The sequence below is a fragment of the Phalaenopsis equestris genome, unplaced genomic scaffold, assembly GCF_001263595.1.
Source record: "Phalaenopsis equestris unplaced genomic scaffold, ASM126359v1 Scaffold000665, whole genome shotgun sequence".
Taxonomy (NCBI): domain Eukaryota; kingdom Viridiplantae; phylum Streptophyta; class Magnoliopsida; order Asparagales; family Orchidaceae; genus Phalaenopsis; species Phalaenopsis equestris.
This window is the reverse complement of record NW_018165105.1, coordinates 168,656-186,642: the sequence shown is the minus strand read 5'-3', so window position 1 is coordinate 186,642 and position 17,987 is coordinate 168,656. Positions and strand designations below refer to the sequence as shown.

The window sequence follows — 17,987 nt, the reverse complement described above, 5'->3', positions numbered from 1 at the left end:
TTATGAATGGGAGAACAAGAACTTCACATTTTTATCCACTTTGCAATGGACTAAAGACATTTTGGAGGCCATGAAATTTCTGGAATTGTTTAGGATTTCTCTACATTTTGCTAACTTCACAACAAATATGGAATAGCGTCAGATATTTCATATAATTCTTGGAATGTGAACTTTTTAACATATGGTAGTAAATTTGTAATTTTTAAATAATTCTAGGATATTTCAACAATTCCATAAATGTATGGCAGCCCTCCCCAAATTTCACAAGTTGGGTCAACAAACTACTGATGTGTTTTTGATAAGTACCATTTAATGATACATCACAATGAGAGGGTTCCATGTGGAATTGAGATGTCAAGCTTGACTAATTATATATTCTATAGAATAGATGTGAAAGGCTTGACTCATATGCCTTGAGAGATAAATAATTATGCATCAAGGAAGGCATAATTATGTGTGTCGTTAGGCAAAACATTGTATGGAGGATGCATAATTCTATTTGGGTCAATTATCATAAATAATAACCAGAATTAAATTCCACAAAAGTTTATATGTTTAGCTTTCAAGTTCTCAAGGTAAGAAAAAAAAAAGAGTTATTCAATTCTAATCTTGAACATAACCAAGCTAGTAAGAGAATTCTTATTCACTACAATAAAAACTTGGATATAATAAAAACTTTTAATTGTATTTCCATGTTAAGATTCTTATATCAGGTCAGAATGCACATTTCTAGTCAAATTGACATTAATCCAACTGAACTCAACTTAATCTGAGTTGGATCATTTTAGGGTTGAAAAAGAATCCAACCAACATGCATAGACATTCGCATGTAATCAGCATCTGCAAATTTTTAGTGTGTGAAGACTATAGCTTCTTAGGAACTTCAATTTTTTGACTTTATCGGGAAGATGTGGAGGTAATTGTGTTCAACTCTTACCTTAATATAATTCTTTTATTTTGCTCCAACAAAACTCTAATATTATGTCGGATCTTAATTTAATGTACATATCAGCAAAGTCTTAAAAGTGGTTAAATTTCATAACTTTGAGCACCCTCATAGATTGTGATAATGCTTCCACATGATATCCATGGTGAGGCAACATTATGGCCAAGTCCAAAACTTCCAAAAGGTCATTTACTGCATTTCTACTAGCCCTTATATGGTGAAGTTTTGGGAATAAATATTACCATTCCCTTAAGCCAACAAAAATGGACATGGGCAGTGCTACAAAGGATAGCAACTTAGTGCATATGAGCTTAAACACAGCAAGAAAAATGGATTTGAGAGAAGCATTCGCTTTACTGAGATTGTTAGACCTTGAAGAAATCTCCAGTGATGATGCTAAGGCGATGATTACCTATTTGCCTATGCCAAGAAATGAAAGCATTGGTATTGCCATTAGCTTAGCTCCAAGAGGGAACAAAAACAAGGCAACATTGAAAAATAGGCAAAATGGAGGGGTATATTATCCTCATCTTGGAGTTGAAGGTGTCTTTGTGGCTTCATTATGATAGCACTTGCCATTATTCTCCGATTAACCTGATAAAACATCCCTTTAAAAAGTTACATAGAAGAGGGTGAAGAGATGCTTCATTTAATTTACAACGTATTACTAATATAATTAAAAGATGGGAAAGTTCCTCCTCTTATTTCTTTAAACTAAGAGGGAACCTTCATATTTGCATGAGAAAGGAAAAGAGAGAGAGAGAAAGAGACAGAGAGACAGAGAGGAAGAGAGAGACTGAGAGAGAGAGAGCATACCCCTTCTTAATTATTGAAGTAGGAAGGAACAAGCCTGCTTTATGCATGACCTCCTTGGAAGGCATAAGAAAGGGTGGGGACAATGGGGGTTATTATCTTCCCTTTGAATTTATTAATCATATTTCTCTCATTATATGTTTTGTTTTCTTTTTTAAATTTTTTCTATCCTCTATGACAGTCAGGTGCCAACCATAACATTCATGCTTATGCTTTCCACTCCACTTCAAATTATCATGAGGTTTTGAATCACTATGTCAATTGAATAATGAAAACGTTATCAAGCAAGAAGAACATTAGCTTTACACCAACAATTTAGGAGGCAACCCATTATGAAGGCATGCATTACAACGTTACCATGTGTTGAGTGTATACCTCACTTCTATTAAATAAACAACCTTTAATATTATATTTCCTTCTGATTGATGTTTTTTCAGAAACACAGTATTTGTAAACATTTGTTTTTTTAATTTATGAATGCTTGGATATAAATCTGTCGGTGTGTGCTTGTGTCTGAACCATTGCATTTGTTTTCATATTTTACTTAATATCTAAATGTTGCTGTTCCATAGTTCTCCAGAAATTTCACATTTTACTTCAGAAAGCTTACCCTTCAAGCTTTGAAGTTAAGTTCTTTTTGCTAGTGGTTACATGATTAACTTTGTGCTCTCATATTTTAAACATTAAACGCAACACACAATTATACCCACAAGCATGTGCACACAATCAACTGCCTAATTTCCATGTAAGAATACAGAATACACACACAAGTTGCACTTTATTTTGTGTTTCTACTTTTTTTAAACATTGAATCCCAAACGCACACAAATCATGTGCATAAGCACCCATAATGTGCTAACAAGGGAAGTGTCGCCATGATTAAAGAAAACAAATAAAGTGCCATAATGACTAAGCCTGTCAGAATAGAGCATGCATTAAGCTTCCAAATACAAGCTGTTTAGAAATAATAGCAGGAAGAGTTAAAAACCAGACAAGTTTCTGTGCCACTAAACAAACACACCTTATAAATTGCTCTTTGTGCCCGTCAATGGACTCTTCCTTGTAACCACAATCAAACATCTTGTGCTAGCTATGTAAGGAGTTAAAAAACCGTAAAACTACCAAGATAAGGCTACTCATACGAGACCTAGTACACAGTTTGATCTATATGAAAGAAAACAAGTAGCTAATTATACATCACACCTGCACAAAAAATTGAGGAAAACAATGTCAACAAGAATGACTAAAGAAGTTCAAAGGAACTAGCAAAGCACGGAGGTTTTTCACCTTGGTGTGCCTTAACAGAATAGGCCTTCGTGATGGAGATGAAAGAATCATCAAACTTTCATAATCTTATGAGTTGGAGCTTGTTTAATGTCAGATTGTTTTTTCGAACAATTTAACCTGTAAATTTGGTAAATAAATGCCAATTTGAAATCAAACTCAAAATAATAAATACCTAAAATCTGAATGCCAATTGTTATGCTCTTACTATTGTGGTGATGTCATTATCAGCATTGTTTCAAACTATAGATGACATGTCTAAGCATAATGCTATACGAGATTAAAAATCAAAATCATTAATCAAGCACACTGTATAAGCATTAAACATGAAATCAAGTACGACGTGACTTTTATATTATGATGCCTTACAGCTTCCTAGGCCAAAATCAAACTGAAAAACTGAGTTGCGATGTTAAGAGAGTATATAAATTAGTAAGTTCAAAGAGATGGAACCTGAAGTTTCTGCACAGACGGATTCATGATCACAATTTCCAACAGCTCCTATTTACATTAAACAATAAAGTCAACCTCAGTCAATGAAAAACAAATGCAAAAATCCGCAGATGAAAAAACACTGCAGCCGCGATCGCTGTCATTAGTGAGGCAAAATTGTGAAGCATGTAAAAGCACCAAAGAGACAATTACTCCTTTATTGCATTTCTATTTTTCATGTAATAAACTCAAAAACATGCTTTTAGCTGAACCTTTGCAATAGGGAACAATTGCAATCCGCGTGAGCTACAACCTCTTAATTCTCTAAATAAATTATTGTTAATTCAGTAAGTGCAAAATTTGAACCAAAAGTAACAAGTAGGGAATGCAAAATTACCCAGAGAACTAATTAAAACTGAAAATTTTGACCAACTGGGGTTGAGTTTTCATCAAGTCATTTCCAAATTTCATTCCTTTAATATTTTACAGTTCCATTTGGTGATGGTCAAGCTCACTTAATAACCCTTGCATTTTGGCTTCTTTTGGAGTCATTCATTACTGAAATTGTTGTTCATCATCAATTAAATCTAATTATTGTTGATAGGAATGAATGTGCAAATCTTTTAATGGGCTCTCAGGCATAAAGCATGGCCACTTTAATAAAGATTATAGCAGTGAACTTCAACTAACTCAGATGGCCCATAACTCCTTAAATGCTCATCACATAATTTAGATATGTTAACAGGCTACACCAGGCTAGTTGGGTTACGCGGCACCAATTAAAAGTGAGCCTAAATGTTTATATTTTATTCAGAAATTCAATGAAAGGCCCGGATGCCAAAAATTATCATTGATTATTTAACTATAAATACTTCTAATTTCTCATTTTAAAGTGATGCGTGTATCTAATTATATACTTTGCATGCAACTATGCTAAGATATAAACATTATTAAAATAATGCATAAAGAGTTAATTTTGTAATTTTTTTTTAATTTCTATCTTGCTCGAAATTTATTATCATCATTAGTACTTCCTCCAAACTAATGAGAGGGTAAGGTTGTGGAGTTGAACAGTTGAAATTTAACTATCTTTAGATGAAATTGTAGATGAAATTCAACCATTTTCTCTGAAAACACCCATTTAGAAATGATTTAGAAATTATGAAGAATATAGACATGATTTAAATTAAATAATGTAAACAAAATTTAGGGTTTGTTTGAAAAGGTAGATTTGTTAAATCTAGAGAAAAAGCAACCCAACATCAAGGATTTAATAAATCCAATCGCTTCCTTAGGATAGCCAAATAATTTTAAGAGCTTTTTAAAATCTTAGGTTTTGCTAAATCAAGGAAGTTGGCAAGATAAACAAAATCCATATTTAAATACTAGAGCACCAAATCCGACTGAGATCCTATTGCCATGGCTTCATGTTTGCGGATTCCTTCTATTATATGCTATGTTCTAGGTAAACCATGCTTCAACAAGCTTTTGTAGGCCACATAAGCTTAGATCTCAAACAAGAGAGGTCGAAGTAATACCTCGCAAAATCTATCATATTTCTTCAACTCGCAATTGCCTCGTAATCTTTTTGAGCTAGCCAAAGTTTACTCAGCAAAACATTAAAAACATTTATATCGATTGATTCTTTGTAAAGCTCTTTGCAGGGGTAACTCAATGGTACTTGCATGGATGTCTTCACATCATAGCCAAAAATGTCTAATAAATTGAGACTAATCACCAAATGTACCATGGACAAAGAAACCATGGGATCATTATAGAGTTAAACACCCCTCCTTACCTACTTAAGCCTTCCAGAACATTGATCTAACGGATCTCCCTAATCAAATGTACTCATTCAAATGAGAGGGATAATTTATTATGAACTTTCAACTAACTGTGATCCTTAAAACCCAATTCTAAATAGACCACAACAAAAAATCAAGGAGATTATAGTTAGCTAAGCATGCAATCTGCTTCAATGAAGAAATAATGCACATGTTCTCATGCATGAGAATTCGAGTAATTTCTTTCTCGAGTGATCAATCACTCACCAGTATTACTTTTTGCCAAATAGATTTATTCTAGTTCCTACTCCAAGCATTAAAACAAGTAAAATCCCTAAAAGAAGTTCAGTACAAGACAATTTAAATGAATTGTGCTTCTTCAGAATTACACTTTTTTCTTAAAACATAATGTTGAATTCAAACTTATCTGGATCAAGATGACATTCACCTTACTTGAGAAAGCGAGCCACACTTAGATGTGAGAAGAGAGAGAGGTTGATATGATAGAATTCCTTTAGCGAGTCATTTATAAAAAGCTTGATTAACCACTTAGACTAGACAAAGTGGGATAGACAAAACTTGAATTCAGTTGACTAAAAAACAGAAAGAAAACAAAGAAAGAGTTCTCATATTTTAATTTTGCTATTCCCCGCGATTATAAACTTGAACCCTATATAAAGGAGTGGATAAAGGTGCAATATAAAGGAAAACTGTTAGTTGGGACAACTGAGTGGCTGCTCTATAGTCTTATTGTTAATCATGTAGTGGATGGAAGAGTTGTCTCCCCATATTGCAGGTGTTGCGAGTTCCACTAAGGACGTCACGTTCAAGTCAAACTAACAAGTTCTCTGGGTAAATAGCCATGCAGCTTATGCTAGTTGATTAAATACCAAGTTTTAGAGGTGGATTTGGTGACTTGTTGATCATTAAGCGACTTATTGGTTATCAGACAACTTGTTTGTTTGAAGGCTTTAAGTGATTTCATAGGACAAGAGATATAAGCTCTTGGTGGCCAAGTCAGCTGGTCAATCATTAGTATTTAAAAGCCAATCCATGTTAGCATTATTACTTGATTGATCTGACCAAAGCGGTATACACTAGTTCCTTAATTCTGTTATCCCTTTTATGAACCTGATTCTCTTATCAACTCCCTTATTAATAGTCATTGTTTCGGTAGTTTTGAGATACTTGGAGGGCATCTTTACAAAGCTCACATGTAAGATCAGTGTATAAGTTCTAAGTTAAACCTTTCTTCTCTCAACATTTTTTTCTTTGATATTTCTGTAATCCTTAATTTAGAGTTTTCATAGAGCCAATATTCTTAAAAGGATTCATGTAGCCGACCCCACGTAGTGGAATTAAGAGCCAATATTCTGTTGTATAGAGCCAATATTCTTCTAAAATGAAGAAATTCAAAAGAGCCTCATTCTGATGTCCATCATAATTTGCACGACTTCAATAAGAAAGTTGTCAAAAGATAATCACATCTAGCTATCAAGGGTGCATCTTTAATAGACGTTATCCTATCAAAAGAGCTAAAGATACAAAAATTAGGAGAATCCAATTTCTCAATTTGGACAAGATAATTTCAAAAAAGGTTGATGCTAGCAAGGCTACAAATAAGAAAGCAACAAATCTGAAGAGGCTGTACAGGCTCCAGAAATTGCTCCAATGATCAAAGATAATATTATCACTTCTTCCAATAAGGGCAAAGGTGGTGAATTCTACACCCTTATGTTTGCTTCTCAAACTTAGGTGATGAGATTTGTTGGACAACACCTACATCAACACTTCTAATCCAATGAGATTTGTTGGACAACACCTAAATCAACACTTCTAATCCAAAGCTTTCACCTGTCAATTAATGTCAACTCTGCCCAAGAAAATAGTATGGACAACTCAAGATTCTTCAATTCATGAGAAGTTAATATATCAAGTTCCTGCTAATCTAATTGAAATCACCACAAGTCATGCTATTGTGGAGGACCGATTCTATGTGGTCACCATCCTGAAGAAACGCAAATGACGAGTATTGAGAAGTTCGATTCTGAAGAGAACTTGATAGTTCAATAGTTCTCTGTGAAGAGAAAGATTTGAATAATGGTTCTCCATCTAAATAGACAGAAGACTTGAGCCCTAAAATATTGAGCTTGATAGAGTTGATGGAGAGAAAATGGTTAAGACTATTACTGTTGAGAGGACAAGTTATATTGAAGCAACTAGCTCAATGGAAAAATTACATGAGAAAGAATTAATTTTTTAGATTAACTTATTGAAGAAGGCAATTATAGGCATGGAAGCCGGTGTAAAGATTAAGAAGACGATGCTGGACAAGGAAATTGAGACTTTGTCAAGTGTTAAACACCGGATTGTAATATTGAAGTCTCCAATTAGAGTACTAAGTGTAGCCTCAACCATGTAAAGGAACACTTAATCTCGCTTACCACAGTCAACCCCATAAAATTGCCTTACTAAAACTACATTTGAGATCTCTGATGTGAAGTCAAAGAGGTAATGATAAGAAATAGCCTCACTGACAAAAGCTTCTAAGACTTAGATGATAAACCAATATAATGGTAAAGTCGGGTTTGCACTTCATCGTTTTATTTAAAGAGATATCCTTTGTAAAGTATCTCTCAATACAAAGGTGCACTTCCTACTAAGAGGGTTTCTTTATCTTCATATGGCAAGCTAGGGTTTCGCAAAAAACTCGAGTCATCTCTTAGGATGAGCTCTTGCACCTTGAAGTCGCTCTTCCTTTTCGGCACTTCAGTATCACCGAATATCATGGCGTCGATAGCGGGCTCTGCTAAAGTTTCACCCGATGGTGATTTCCGGCGTTGAAACTATCTGCTTCACTCCCTTTCTCTGTCGTCTCCCACGACGACGTTTTCATGATACGCTCGCCCGTCTTTTTTCTCAGTCGACGACGCTCCTTCGTAAGCTCGCAAGTCGTTCCAGCCCGACGGCGTCTGACTGCTCGCCTTACACGAAGACGACGACGACGTCTCTGTTCGCACGTCGTCTCCTAACCGACGATGCGCCTACGCCCGACAGATCGCCTCGCAAATTTGAAGTTGCTCGCCAAGCCGCCCCAGAAAATAACCGTGGTCATCTTGCCTATAGAGATGACCACGACGCTTCGTTCTTATGTCACTGCTCTTGCCAGCAACTTTTCTAATCCTACTCATGCCCCTCTTTCAGTTTCAGAGTCTGGTTTTGGTATTAGCAAGTCCTGTAATGTTCCACAATCCTTCCACGATGCTCTTGAAGATGGTGGTGATCACACTTTTATTTAAAACTTGGTTAAAAAAAAGAAACCTGCTCTTTTTCTCTCTAAGGTTGAAACCAGTACTCTTGCGTCTTTTTAGCGTTTTGCTCTAGTGAAAAAATTCCTTTATGGTCACCCAAAACTTGAGATCATTCAGAAAGATTTTGATGCTATGAAGTTATTTGGTAGTTGGAATATTGGCTTACTTGGCGTCCGACATATACTTATTCAGTTATCTCACGATACGAATTATACTCGTATTTTTTCTCGTAAGATAATCAAGATTGACAACTGTTTTATGAAAATCCTGAAGTGGACTGTCCATTTTGATTTAAAAATGGAGTCCCCTATCATTCCTATTTGGATTAAGTTTTCGGGTTAAAACTACACATGTTCAACTTGAAAATTCTCTACTCTTTAGCAATTGCATACGGTAAGTCTCTCAAGGTTGATAGTCCTACGTTTGCTATCACAGACCCTCTGTGGCTTGTGTGTTAGTTGAGAGAGATATCACCAACCAGCTCCGGATGAGGTATGGATTGGATCCGCTCACAACGAGCATTGGCAAAATGTTGAAATAGAACCACATTCTCCTTATTGCTCTCATTGTAGTATGTTTGGTCACAGTTCTACTATTTACTATCGCTTGCATCCTCAACTAAGACCGGATATAATTAAAGATAAGCAAACTTTTCAAAAATATATTCATACTGAATTGGGAGTGGACGTCTTGCCCTACCATCCCTACTGAGAAGGTGCAACCCGACCCTTTTTCCAACACCGCATATACCTCTGCTCATCTAACTAACGTTGTTCCTGACGAAGAACATCATACACAAGCCATTCTACCCCAGAATGCTCCTGCTTTTGAACAATCTATTCCAGTTGTTGGTTTGGAGCATGGTACATTGGAATCCCATGAAAGATCTCACCATACTACAAGTAAGAATCCAAACGTATCTATATCATTCATTGTTATTCAAGAAAACTCATTTACATGTCCATGCCAAGGCACACGAGAGTGCTCCTTTGATCCAATAACAAATCAGGTAAATAGTTGTTTCCAATGTTCAACAACCTACACATGTCCAACATACTTAGACCAATCCACTGATCAGGTGAGCTAGTCTTCGGATGAGGAATGACAGGTCTATTCCAGAAGGAAGAAGAAGATTGGATGCCGACTCGAGCTCAAAAACTTATTGGACGATACATTGTTACTACTGGCAATTGCACTCATCTTACCAATTTGTTAGTTGACTCATTTCCTAAAACTAGAGGCAGAGGCAGGGCAAATCTGGGTCGCTCTCTAGCTACAAAATACCACGTTTTAGCAATTTTTGTTGGGCTCTTTTGTATTTTTCTGTATTTTGTTTTTTTGGAACCATTTGCATATGAGTTTTACCGTGTGAGTAGAGTGTCATGCTTGGACCCTCTCATACAATCTATTTTTACCTTTCTTTCTTTTTAATATATTAGTCCCTGGGCTTTCTCAAAAAGAAAATAATAATAATAATTAGTTATTCGAAAGTATTGTATTTTCATTTCTTGAATCAGGTATTCCACTAATTTTTTTACTTAACAAATAGATATTTGCATATCTTAACTTTTGATTTGTGTTCGTAAAATTTTAAGCAATACATGAATCATACTGCTATTGACATTATTATATTATTTCAAATTCACTTGAAGTCGAATAACATTTTGTAGTAGAAGTAGGTAGATTACCTTGAATTCAATGAGATATCATAAAACCAGTGACTTATCATGTACTTCATAGTTTACTCTTGTAATTAATAGATAATTTAGACTATATCCAAAGAGATTCCCGATGCCCTTCATTTGAACTTTCTAAGTTAATTCATGATGTTGACAAAGCCTTTAATAGTTTTAGTTGTCATATCAATAGTCATGATGGATATTTGAGAAGCAAGAATTGTATTTGAATTAGCGATTATGGTATTCAAATGTTTTCTAGCTTATAAATAGAAACTTTTATAGCACTTCATCTCTTTATATACTCTAATTTTTCTTACCACCTTGTCTTTGTCTTCCTATTCCCCCTTTGCTCGTGTTTTTTTTTTCTTTTCTTTTCCTTCTTGTTTTCATCTACTCTTTCGAACTATCTTGTGAACTAAACTTATAAATCAAGTGAAACACATTGAAGCAAGTTGGTGGAGACGTGCAAAATGCTTCCTAAGCCACTCTTTTATGATGAGTTGTGCTTTACAAGGAAAAGTTCCATCTTGGACTACAACTATCACGATTACTAGCAATAATGAATATCTTGAACTTTTATAGTGTCATCGTGATTCAGTGATGCCTAATTATTTTGTGAGCACTAATTCTTATGTTATACTTCTTTGTAAGCAAAGTGCCACGTTGAACTTGAACGCCTTTTGAACTTTGTTCTTGACAAAGGGACACAAAAAATGGATAGTTATTTTTTTATTCAAAAGTATGAAAAAGGAAAGGCTTGAATTAAAAGTCAAGTTTAGAAGATGAGGTATTTCTTCAAAAAGAGGGTTGACCAATTAAAATAAAGCTAACAAATTTCAATAAGAAGAGTCTTGCAACACTCGACCATATAGTCAAAGAGTAAACAAAATTCGTGGGTATGAAAATATTGGTCTACAGCTTTAATGATATGATTAAAGTAATACTCATCCTCCCACCCTTGTTTTTAAGTAAAAAAGAGAATACAGATTGTATGAAAGTTTACACAACACAACTAAAACAAAGTCTTAATCCCACTACGTGGGGTCGGCTACATGAATCCTTTTTCTCCATTGCGTCCTATTTAGTACCATATTTTCATTTAGTTCTAGTAAATTAAGATCATTTTTTATACAATAAGCCCAAGTTTTCCTAGGTCTACTTTTGTCTTTCTTAACGTAAGTCGAATCTAAAACATCTACTTTCCTAATCGGATCATCAGATGGTCAACGTTTAATGTGACCAAACCATCTAAGACGACTTTCTCTAATTTTGTCCGTCACAGGAGCTACACCAACCCTATCACGAATATATTCATTTCGCATTTTGTCTCTAAGTGTAAAGTCACTCATCCACCTAATCATTCTCATCTCGGCAATACTTAACTTATTATTATGCTTCTCTTTTAAAGGCCAACATTCAGCACCATAGAGCATTGCAGGTCTCACCACCGTCTTATAAAATTTTCCTTTTAGTCTAAGTGGTACTTTTCTATCACACAAAAGACCCGAAGTATTCCTCCACTTCAACCAACCAACTTGAACTCTACTATTAACATCCCCATCTATATCACCATCGCTTTGAACAACAGACCCAAGATATCTAAATCGTTCACACCTTTTTAATAATTTGATCACCCAAAGTCACATTTCTGTCACTAGAGCTATTACTACTAAAATTACATTTCATGTATTCAGTTTTAGTTCTACTTAAATGAGGGCCTTTAGACCCCAATGTAGACCTCCATAATTCAAGTTTTTCCTGGGCTTTTTCTCTTGTTTTATCCACGAGATAGTATGAAACTTTAAATTAAAATTTTAAAGTTTAACCGCATTTTTAACTGATCAATTTGCAACGATTTATAGGTTACAATATCCTTGGAGATCCACGGGTCATTGCTAACTTGGGATTGGATATGATTCCCAACTTGGCTTCCTTCAAGAGGATGTTCAGGAAGAAGAAAATCTCATTTTAATGGATGAAATCAACTGATGAGAAGTTGGGTAGAGACTATAAATGAATGAGCGAGAGAGGAGAAAGAAGCTGAAAAGAGTATTTCTTTGAAAATCATAAAATCAACTCATCCAAATGTGTCGCGTTCAACCTCAACTACACTAGTAAGGGGCCTCTTTAAAAGATGACTTCACTCGTGATGATAGCCTCAACTTCAGTGATTACAGGTAAGGTTGCATCAAAGATAAGTTAGATGGTAGAGACAACACCACTTTTGAGAAGTTATCCTTGCTTAAGCTGACAATACTCAAGAAATTGACCCAACAAATTTCAAGTAATTCTAAAAGTATAGTTATTTTGAATTCAAACTCCTTGAGCATGGTGGTACATCATAAAAAAAAAATCCAAAAATTGTGAGACTAAAAACAGCACCAAAAGTGAGCAAGGAAAATAAAAGGAAAAAAAGAATCAATGATGCAACCTTATCATGTTTTTAAAAGTTCAAATTGCAAAGACGCCAATAAGGCAGCTTTTTCATCAATAAGAAAACAAAATATAAACAATGTTAACTTCAATGTAGATCCACTTGCCCCAAAGGGAGAATTGAATTTAGTTAAGTATGATCTTGGTCCCTTAATCCTCTCGAGCTAGTTAACCAAAGATTGGGAGGAATTCCAAAAGGCCCAACTCATATGAATGTTATATGAATCCAATTGGAGCATTGCCAGTTTACTTGTTCTTTGACCAAACCTTGAAGAAGATCATGCACATTTTGAGGGTCAATTCAATTAACTTACCAATCTGACTAAAAGGAGAAAGAGATGGAGTCTGCCTTCGATAATAAGAGAAGTGTCTTCAAAAAAATTATAAAAAAAGGGTTCAAGAAAATAAGTATGAGTTTTCCTCCGCACATAGTTTAAAATTACACAATTAGTTATTAAGGTTTTTTTGTCAATGTTACGAGACAAATCTCGAGATGTTTTGCCGTAAGCCTCAAAATCAATAAATAGCACAAAGCAAGATGTAGTGTAAGTTCAAACTATATACTAAAAAGTAACATTAAAACCCTAATTTACTAATACATTATCCTAATATAGTAAGAGAATAAATTATTTAAAGTAAGAAGTAACATGTTGACATATAAACATTGAATCATAAAATAACAAATATATACTAAAATTATAAAGAGATTATAACATAACAACTCAAATAAATTTAACACAATTAGTCTCTATTAAACTCCAAATATCATCAATCAAAGTAAGAATATAATAAGTCACCAAGATTAGAATTTATAAATTTAAAAGTTCCCATTAAGATCATTAACATAAGGATGTACTTTCTCTCTCACCTCATTCTCAATTTTATCTATATTCTTTCATTCCTCATTTTAAATTTCAATCATCATTCTCTTAATTAAACCATATTAATTAATTAAAATATTTATTTGACCTTGAAATAATGACTAATGTTGATAGTAACACTTCAATTGCATTCTCATTTGTGTATATATGGGCAAACAATGAATGTTTATTAAATTTATTAAATTTATATTTATTTTAAGGAACACTCTACTTCTTATTGCCAAGTCAACCTCAAGGCCCTCATATCATACAAATTTAAATCATGTCTCCAACTTAAAAGACAAAGTTAGTGAATGAAATGAGTCTTCTCTTGCTATAGTGGTCAACCATATAGAGAAGGCACGACTAGATATAATTTCAATAAGAATATTTTTGAAATTTAACAGCACATGGATACCTTTTGAAAGTAATAATCAGAAAGTCATGTAACTTTAGAATTTGTTAACATTATAATCAATGATGATTGTCATTAGAAGCCCATTGTGATAAATGATGTTGGCCTAAATGTGTTTACTAACAATTATTAAAATTGTCTCTGTAAGTGCTTAGACTTCAGTTCACTCCATAATGTAATTGTTCATGACCATAATAAATCTATTTGCAAGAAGGAAAAAGTTGAATAAATGGTTAAGGAATATATATCAGCTTGAAGCTCATGAGAAGGTTAACGCAGCAAAGGAGCAAAGTTCTGATTTTAAATGCACTGTCAATTCTTTTGATTCATTTCACAAAATTAGCCATAAGTAACATTGTTAAGAACTTAATGGAAAAGTGCACTTCCTCATGGGACTATCACACTCTCCATGGTATATCTCCTTCAGATGTTGTGATCTCAATATTGTGTGCATGTTGAAGATTGCTTGTAGAGAGTGATGAAGATCTTAGCATACATGTAACGACTAATGAGATTTTCTAATGATAATCATTTCAAAATAACATCACAACAAAAGTTATTTAACTAGTGTAAGTTTTATGATATAAAATTTGTGTTTATACACCAATGCAATAATTTTTGTCAAATCGATTAATCTCTAGACCTTCAATAATGCCATTTCGGTGCATGATCACCCAATTTCTACAATGGTGTTTGAAGAGACATTAATGTGGAGAGCATTCAAGTCACTAAGATACTAACGCTCATAGTCTAGAGTTCAATGATAGTTTGGAGCTCCCAAAAAATAGTCCACTTTGTTACTTTCTATGTCATTGATATTTAAGTTTAGTGACAATTTTGTCAAGACACTTCCTAATCTATTATTTTTTTTTAATATGGACAATTGTGCTTCATGTTGGAAAACTAGAAATAAAAAAACACATTAAAGATTTTAAATCTTGTTAATTGCTATTATAGTTATATATGATACACAAAAATGCTTATTAAGAAAAAACTTCAATTGTTTTGTCGTATTAACAAAATGTTTCTAAAATCATGATTAATGAACATTTAGTAGAGTGTAACGGTTTAGTAATATCCTTAGTTAAGAACTTCCTTATTTCAAAATAACAATCTAAGGTAGCTTAAAATGCTTATTAAGAAAAAACTTCAATTGTTTTGTGGTATTAACAAAATGTCTCTAAAATCATGATTAATGAACATTTAGTAGAGTGTAACGGTTTAGTAATATCCTTAGTTAAGAACTTCCTTATTTCAAAATAACAATCTAAGGTAGCTTAAATGTTTGCTTGATTATTAAAAATTTTAGCACATTCATCAAATATTAATATGCATGTTTTTGTGATTTATTAGTTCTCATTCACTAATTCAACCAATAATTATTGCAAAATGAAAAATTACTTTCTGTTAATCCTCATGTCAAATCCTCCTAAACATAATCTATCTTCTTTAATCCCATTATCTATTGAGTAACTTCCAAAAACTTTTTATAGATTAGATAAAATAAAATATATGGATGACCAAACAAATTTCAGATTAACTTTTGTTTATCAGATTGTAGGGACCTAGTCCAATTAACTGACTCCTACTTACACCCAAATAGCTCCTAAAGCTTAAATAACCCAGCAACAGTATTTTTCCTTTTTAAATGTTGGTTTCCCTCAGCATATAGCATCCCATTTCAATGAAAAAAAAGCCCATGCTTGTTTCAGAAATTTCTGTTTTCATATAACTTTTAATAGCTTCAAAAGTAAAAGGGTTCATAAAGATCCAAGAAAGGCCCTCAATTTTTTATCTAAGAGTGGCGACAGAACAATAACCTTCAATTTTTTATCTAAGAGTGGCGACAGAACAATAATAGAATTGAGTATTCACTCTAAGGTACTGTCTGACAACAGATGAATTTAAAGGTATTATGATCTAATAAATCAAGTAAATCCTGATTTATTATGCCCCGAATGGGTTAAATCTGAAAATCTTGACACCGAATTTACTAAATCCTGTAAACTCAATAGAACTGTTTGGCAATTTCCGCAGGGATTTAAGAAGTAGTTACTGTCGTTGGAGATAGTTGAAAGCCTGCAAAGTTAAATCCACCAGTTCATGGGATATAGGCATTTACAGCTGATGTCCGTGAAATCCGGATTTACGGCTTCCAGGGATTTGTTTTGTCCAAAATGACCGTATGGTAGGATTTTGCTTAAATTCTACGTAAATTCTAGGTTAAATATGTTGCGAGGCAGCCCCTACTATAGGATGTAGCTATAAGTCAGCAAATATCTATGGTGCGTCGAAACTGCCACTAGTGCTCTTGCGAAATATTATGCCATCTATATATGCTTACAATTTCTTCCTCGATTCTATCAAGGTGATTTTTTTTCCATAAATACTTTGATTATCATACATTGAATAAAGATGGGCTGAGAACAGAGTAAGTCCTCCAAAGATACAAGTCAGTGAAGCTAATCCGATCCAAAAGGCACACGTCCCTTTGCCCCCTCCATGGATCTACCCATCGAAAGGATAAAATTGCACAAAATAACTACAAAAAAAAACTTAGTGGCTGTCTGCTAACGGATTTAATGCAGGATTTAACCTGTATTTAACCTAGATCCTGTCAGACGGTCAGTTTGGATAAAATAAAGCCGCGAATTTCATAAATCCAGATTTTACTCATTTGGGCCGTAAGTTCAAGATTTACCAAATCCTGTTACTCGGCGGATTCAGCGAATCCGGGACGGACAATTCGCGCGAAAAAGAAGATATGAAGTTACCTTCCTCCATCTGTCTCCATGGTTTCGGGTAGGAGCAGTGCGGAAGGAGAATAAAGATGGGAGTTTCGGGTCTCTGTACGAGGCGATCCCGCCGTTGCCTTCCCAGTTAGCTCGAATTGCAATTGTATCGCGAGTGTTCGATCACAAAGGCGATGGTTTTAGGCGAAACCGGAGAGGGAGTAGGGACGTAGGCGAGAGTCTCGGGCAGGAGAGAGAAGGTACTTTGGGCGAAACCGGCAGAAGGAGAGCGATGTACGCCAGTACGCGAGGGTAAGGGAGGGGAAGGCGATCGGACAGAGATGAGCAGGGGAGATGATTATTATTTTAATTTACGCTGTGTTTGGCAGCTACAATTGTTTTGCATTTGTGAAAATGCTGATGAAGATAAAAAAAAAGGTTATGGCGGCTACTCTTAAAAATAATAATAATATTAATATAAAAAAAAATTTAAAGGTAAGACTTTAATTTTCTAACAGCTATCACAATTAGCTAAAACGTAGATTTCACAAATATTTTTTTTAAAAGATCCACATTACCATTATGCACAATTGCATGGCTACCTCAAATGCACTCATAGTTTTATTTAAGTTAATTTTTATTAATTTAATTAATTAATAATTTATTTTAGTTATAATATTATGAAATAAATTACGTTTGGATAAATTTATCTGTAATTATTTAATAATAAAATATATTTACATTTTAAGTTATGTAATAGTTAATTGCATCATTTTGCATGTCATGAGGATGAGCTATCGTGCTTCTTCAATTTGATTGGCCAAGCATAGTTTTTTTATATAGGTGATTGCCTAGAGTGCACAGGGTGTTAGAATCTCCCGACCTGAATCAGGCGTAAGTTCTTTGTGATATAGTTCTGGCTTTATAGTCGAACCCCTATAATTTTTTCCTTCCAAAGGCATACTCGTCGCTTTTCTCGGCAGTTTTATGCCCCACTTTTGTGAATCTCACCCATAGATTAGAGGTTTCTTTCATTTGACTTTAGGGATATTGGGATTCCTAGGACAACACAACACATGGGTTGTCTTAGGTTGACTTGGGTCATCCACTTTCACAACTAGGTAAACCTAAGATCTTAATTGCTTGGACTTATGGATCCATGGATTTATGATCCAACTATATTTACCCAATTAGGATTTTTTTATCATTTTTTATTGATAAACGCTTTGAGCTCATTCTTCCTTAAATACCTCATTGATAGGTAGTCGCTTATTTGGTTAAGGTGATTCACCCTTAGC

The 17,987-nt window shown here is 34.2% G+C and overlaps 1 protein-coding gene across 1 annotated transcript in view; it reads right to left on the bottom strand.

Annotated features, from left to right (window-relative positions):
* Nucleotides 1-17,101, bottom strand: part of LOC110030134 (probable cyclic nucleotide-gated ion channel 5) — a 42,231-nt gene extending 25,130 nt beyond the window's left edge. Inside the window, exons 1-4 of the mRNA XM_020732710.1 lie at nucleotides 16,732-17,101; nucleotides 3,497-3,544; nucleotides 3,047-3,163; nucleotides 2,781-2,962 (exon numbers count right to left, since the gene is read on the bottom strand). Coding sequence (XP_020588369.1) covers nucleotides 2,781-2,839 — 59 coding nt within the window. The 5' untranslated portion in view covers nucleotides 2,840-2,962; nucleotides 3,047-3,163; nucleotides 3,497-3,544; nucleotides 16,732-17,101. The remainder of the gene's footprint in view (nucleotides 1-2,780; nucleotides 2,963-3,046; nucleotides 3,164-3,496; nucleotides 3,545-16,731) is intronic.
* Nucleotides 17,102-17,987: the final 886 nt, after the last annotated feature.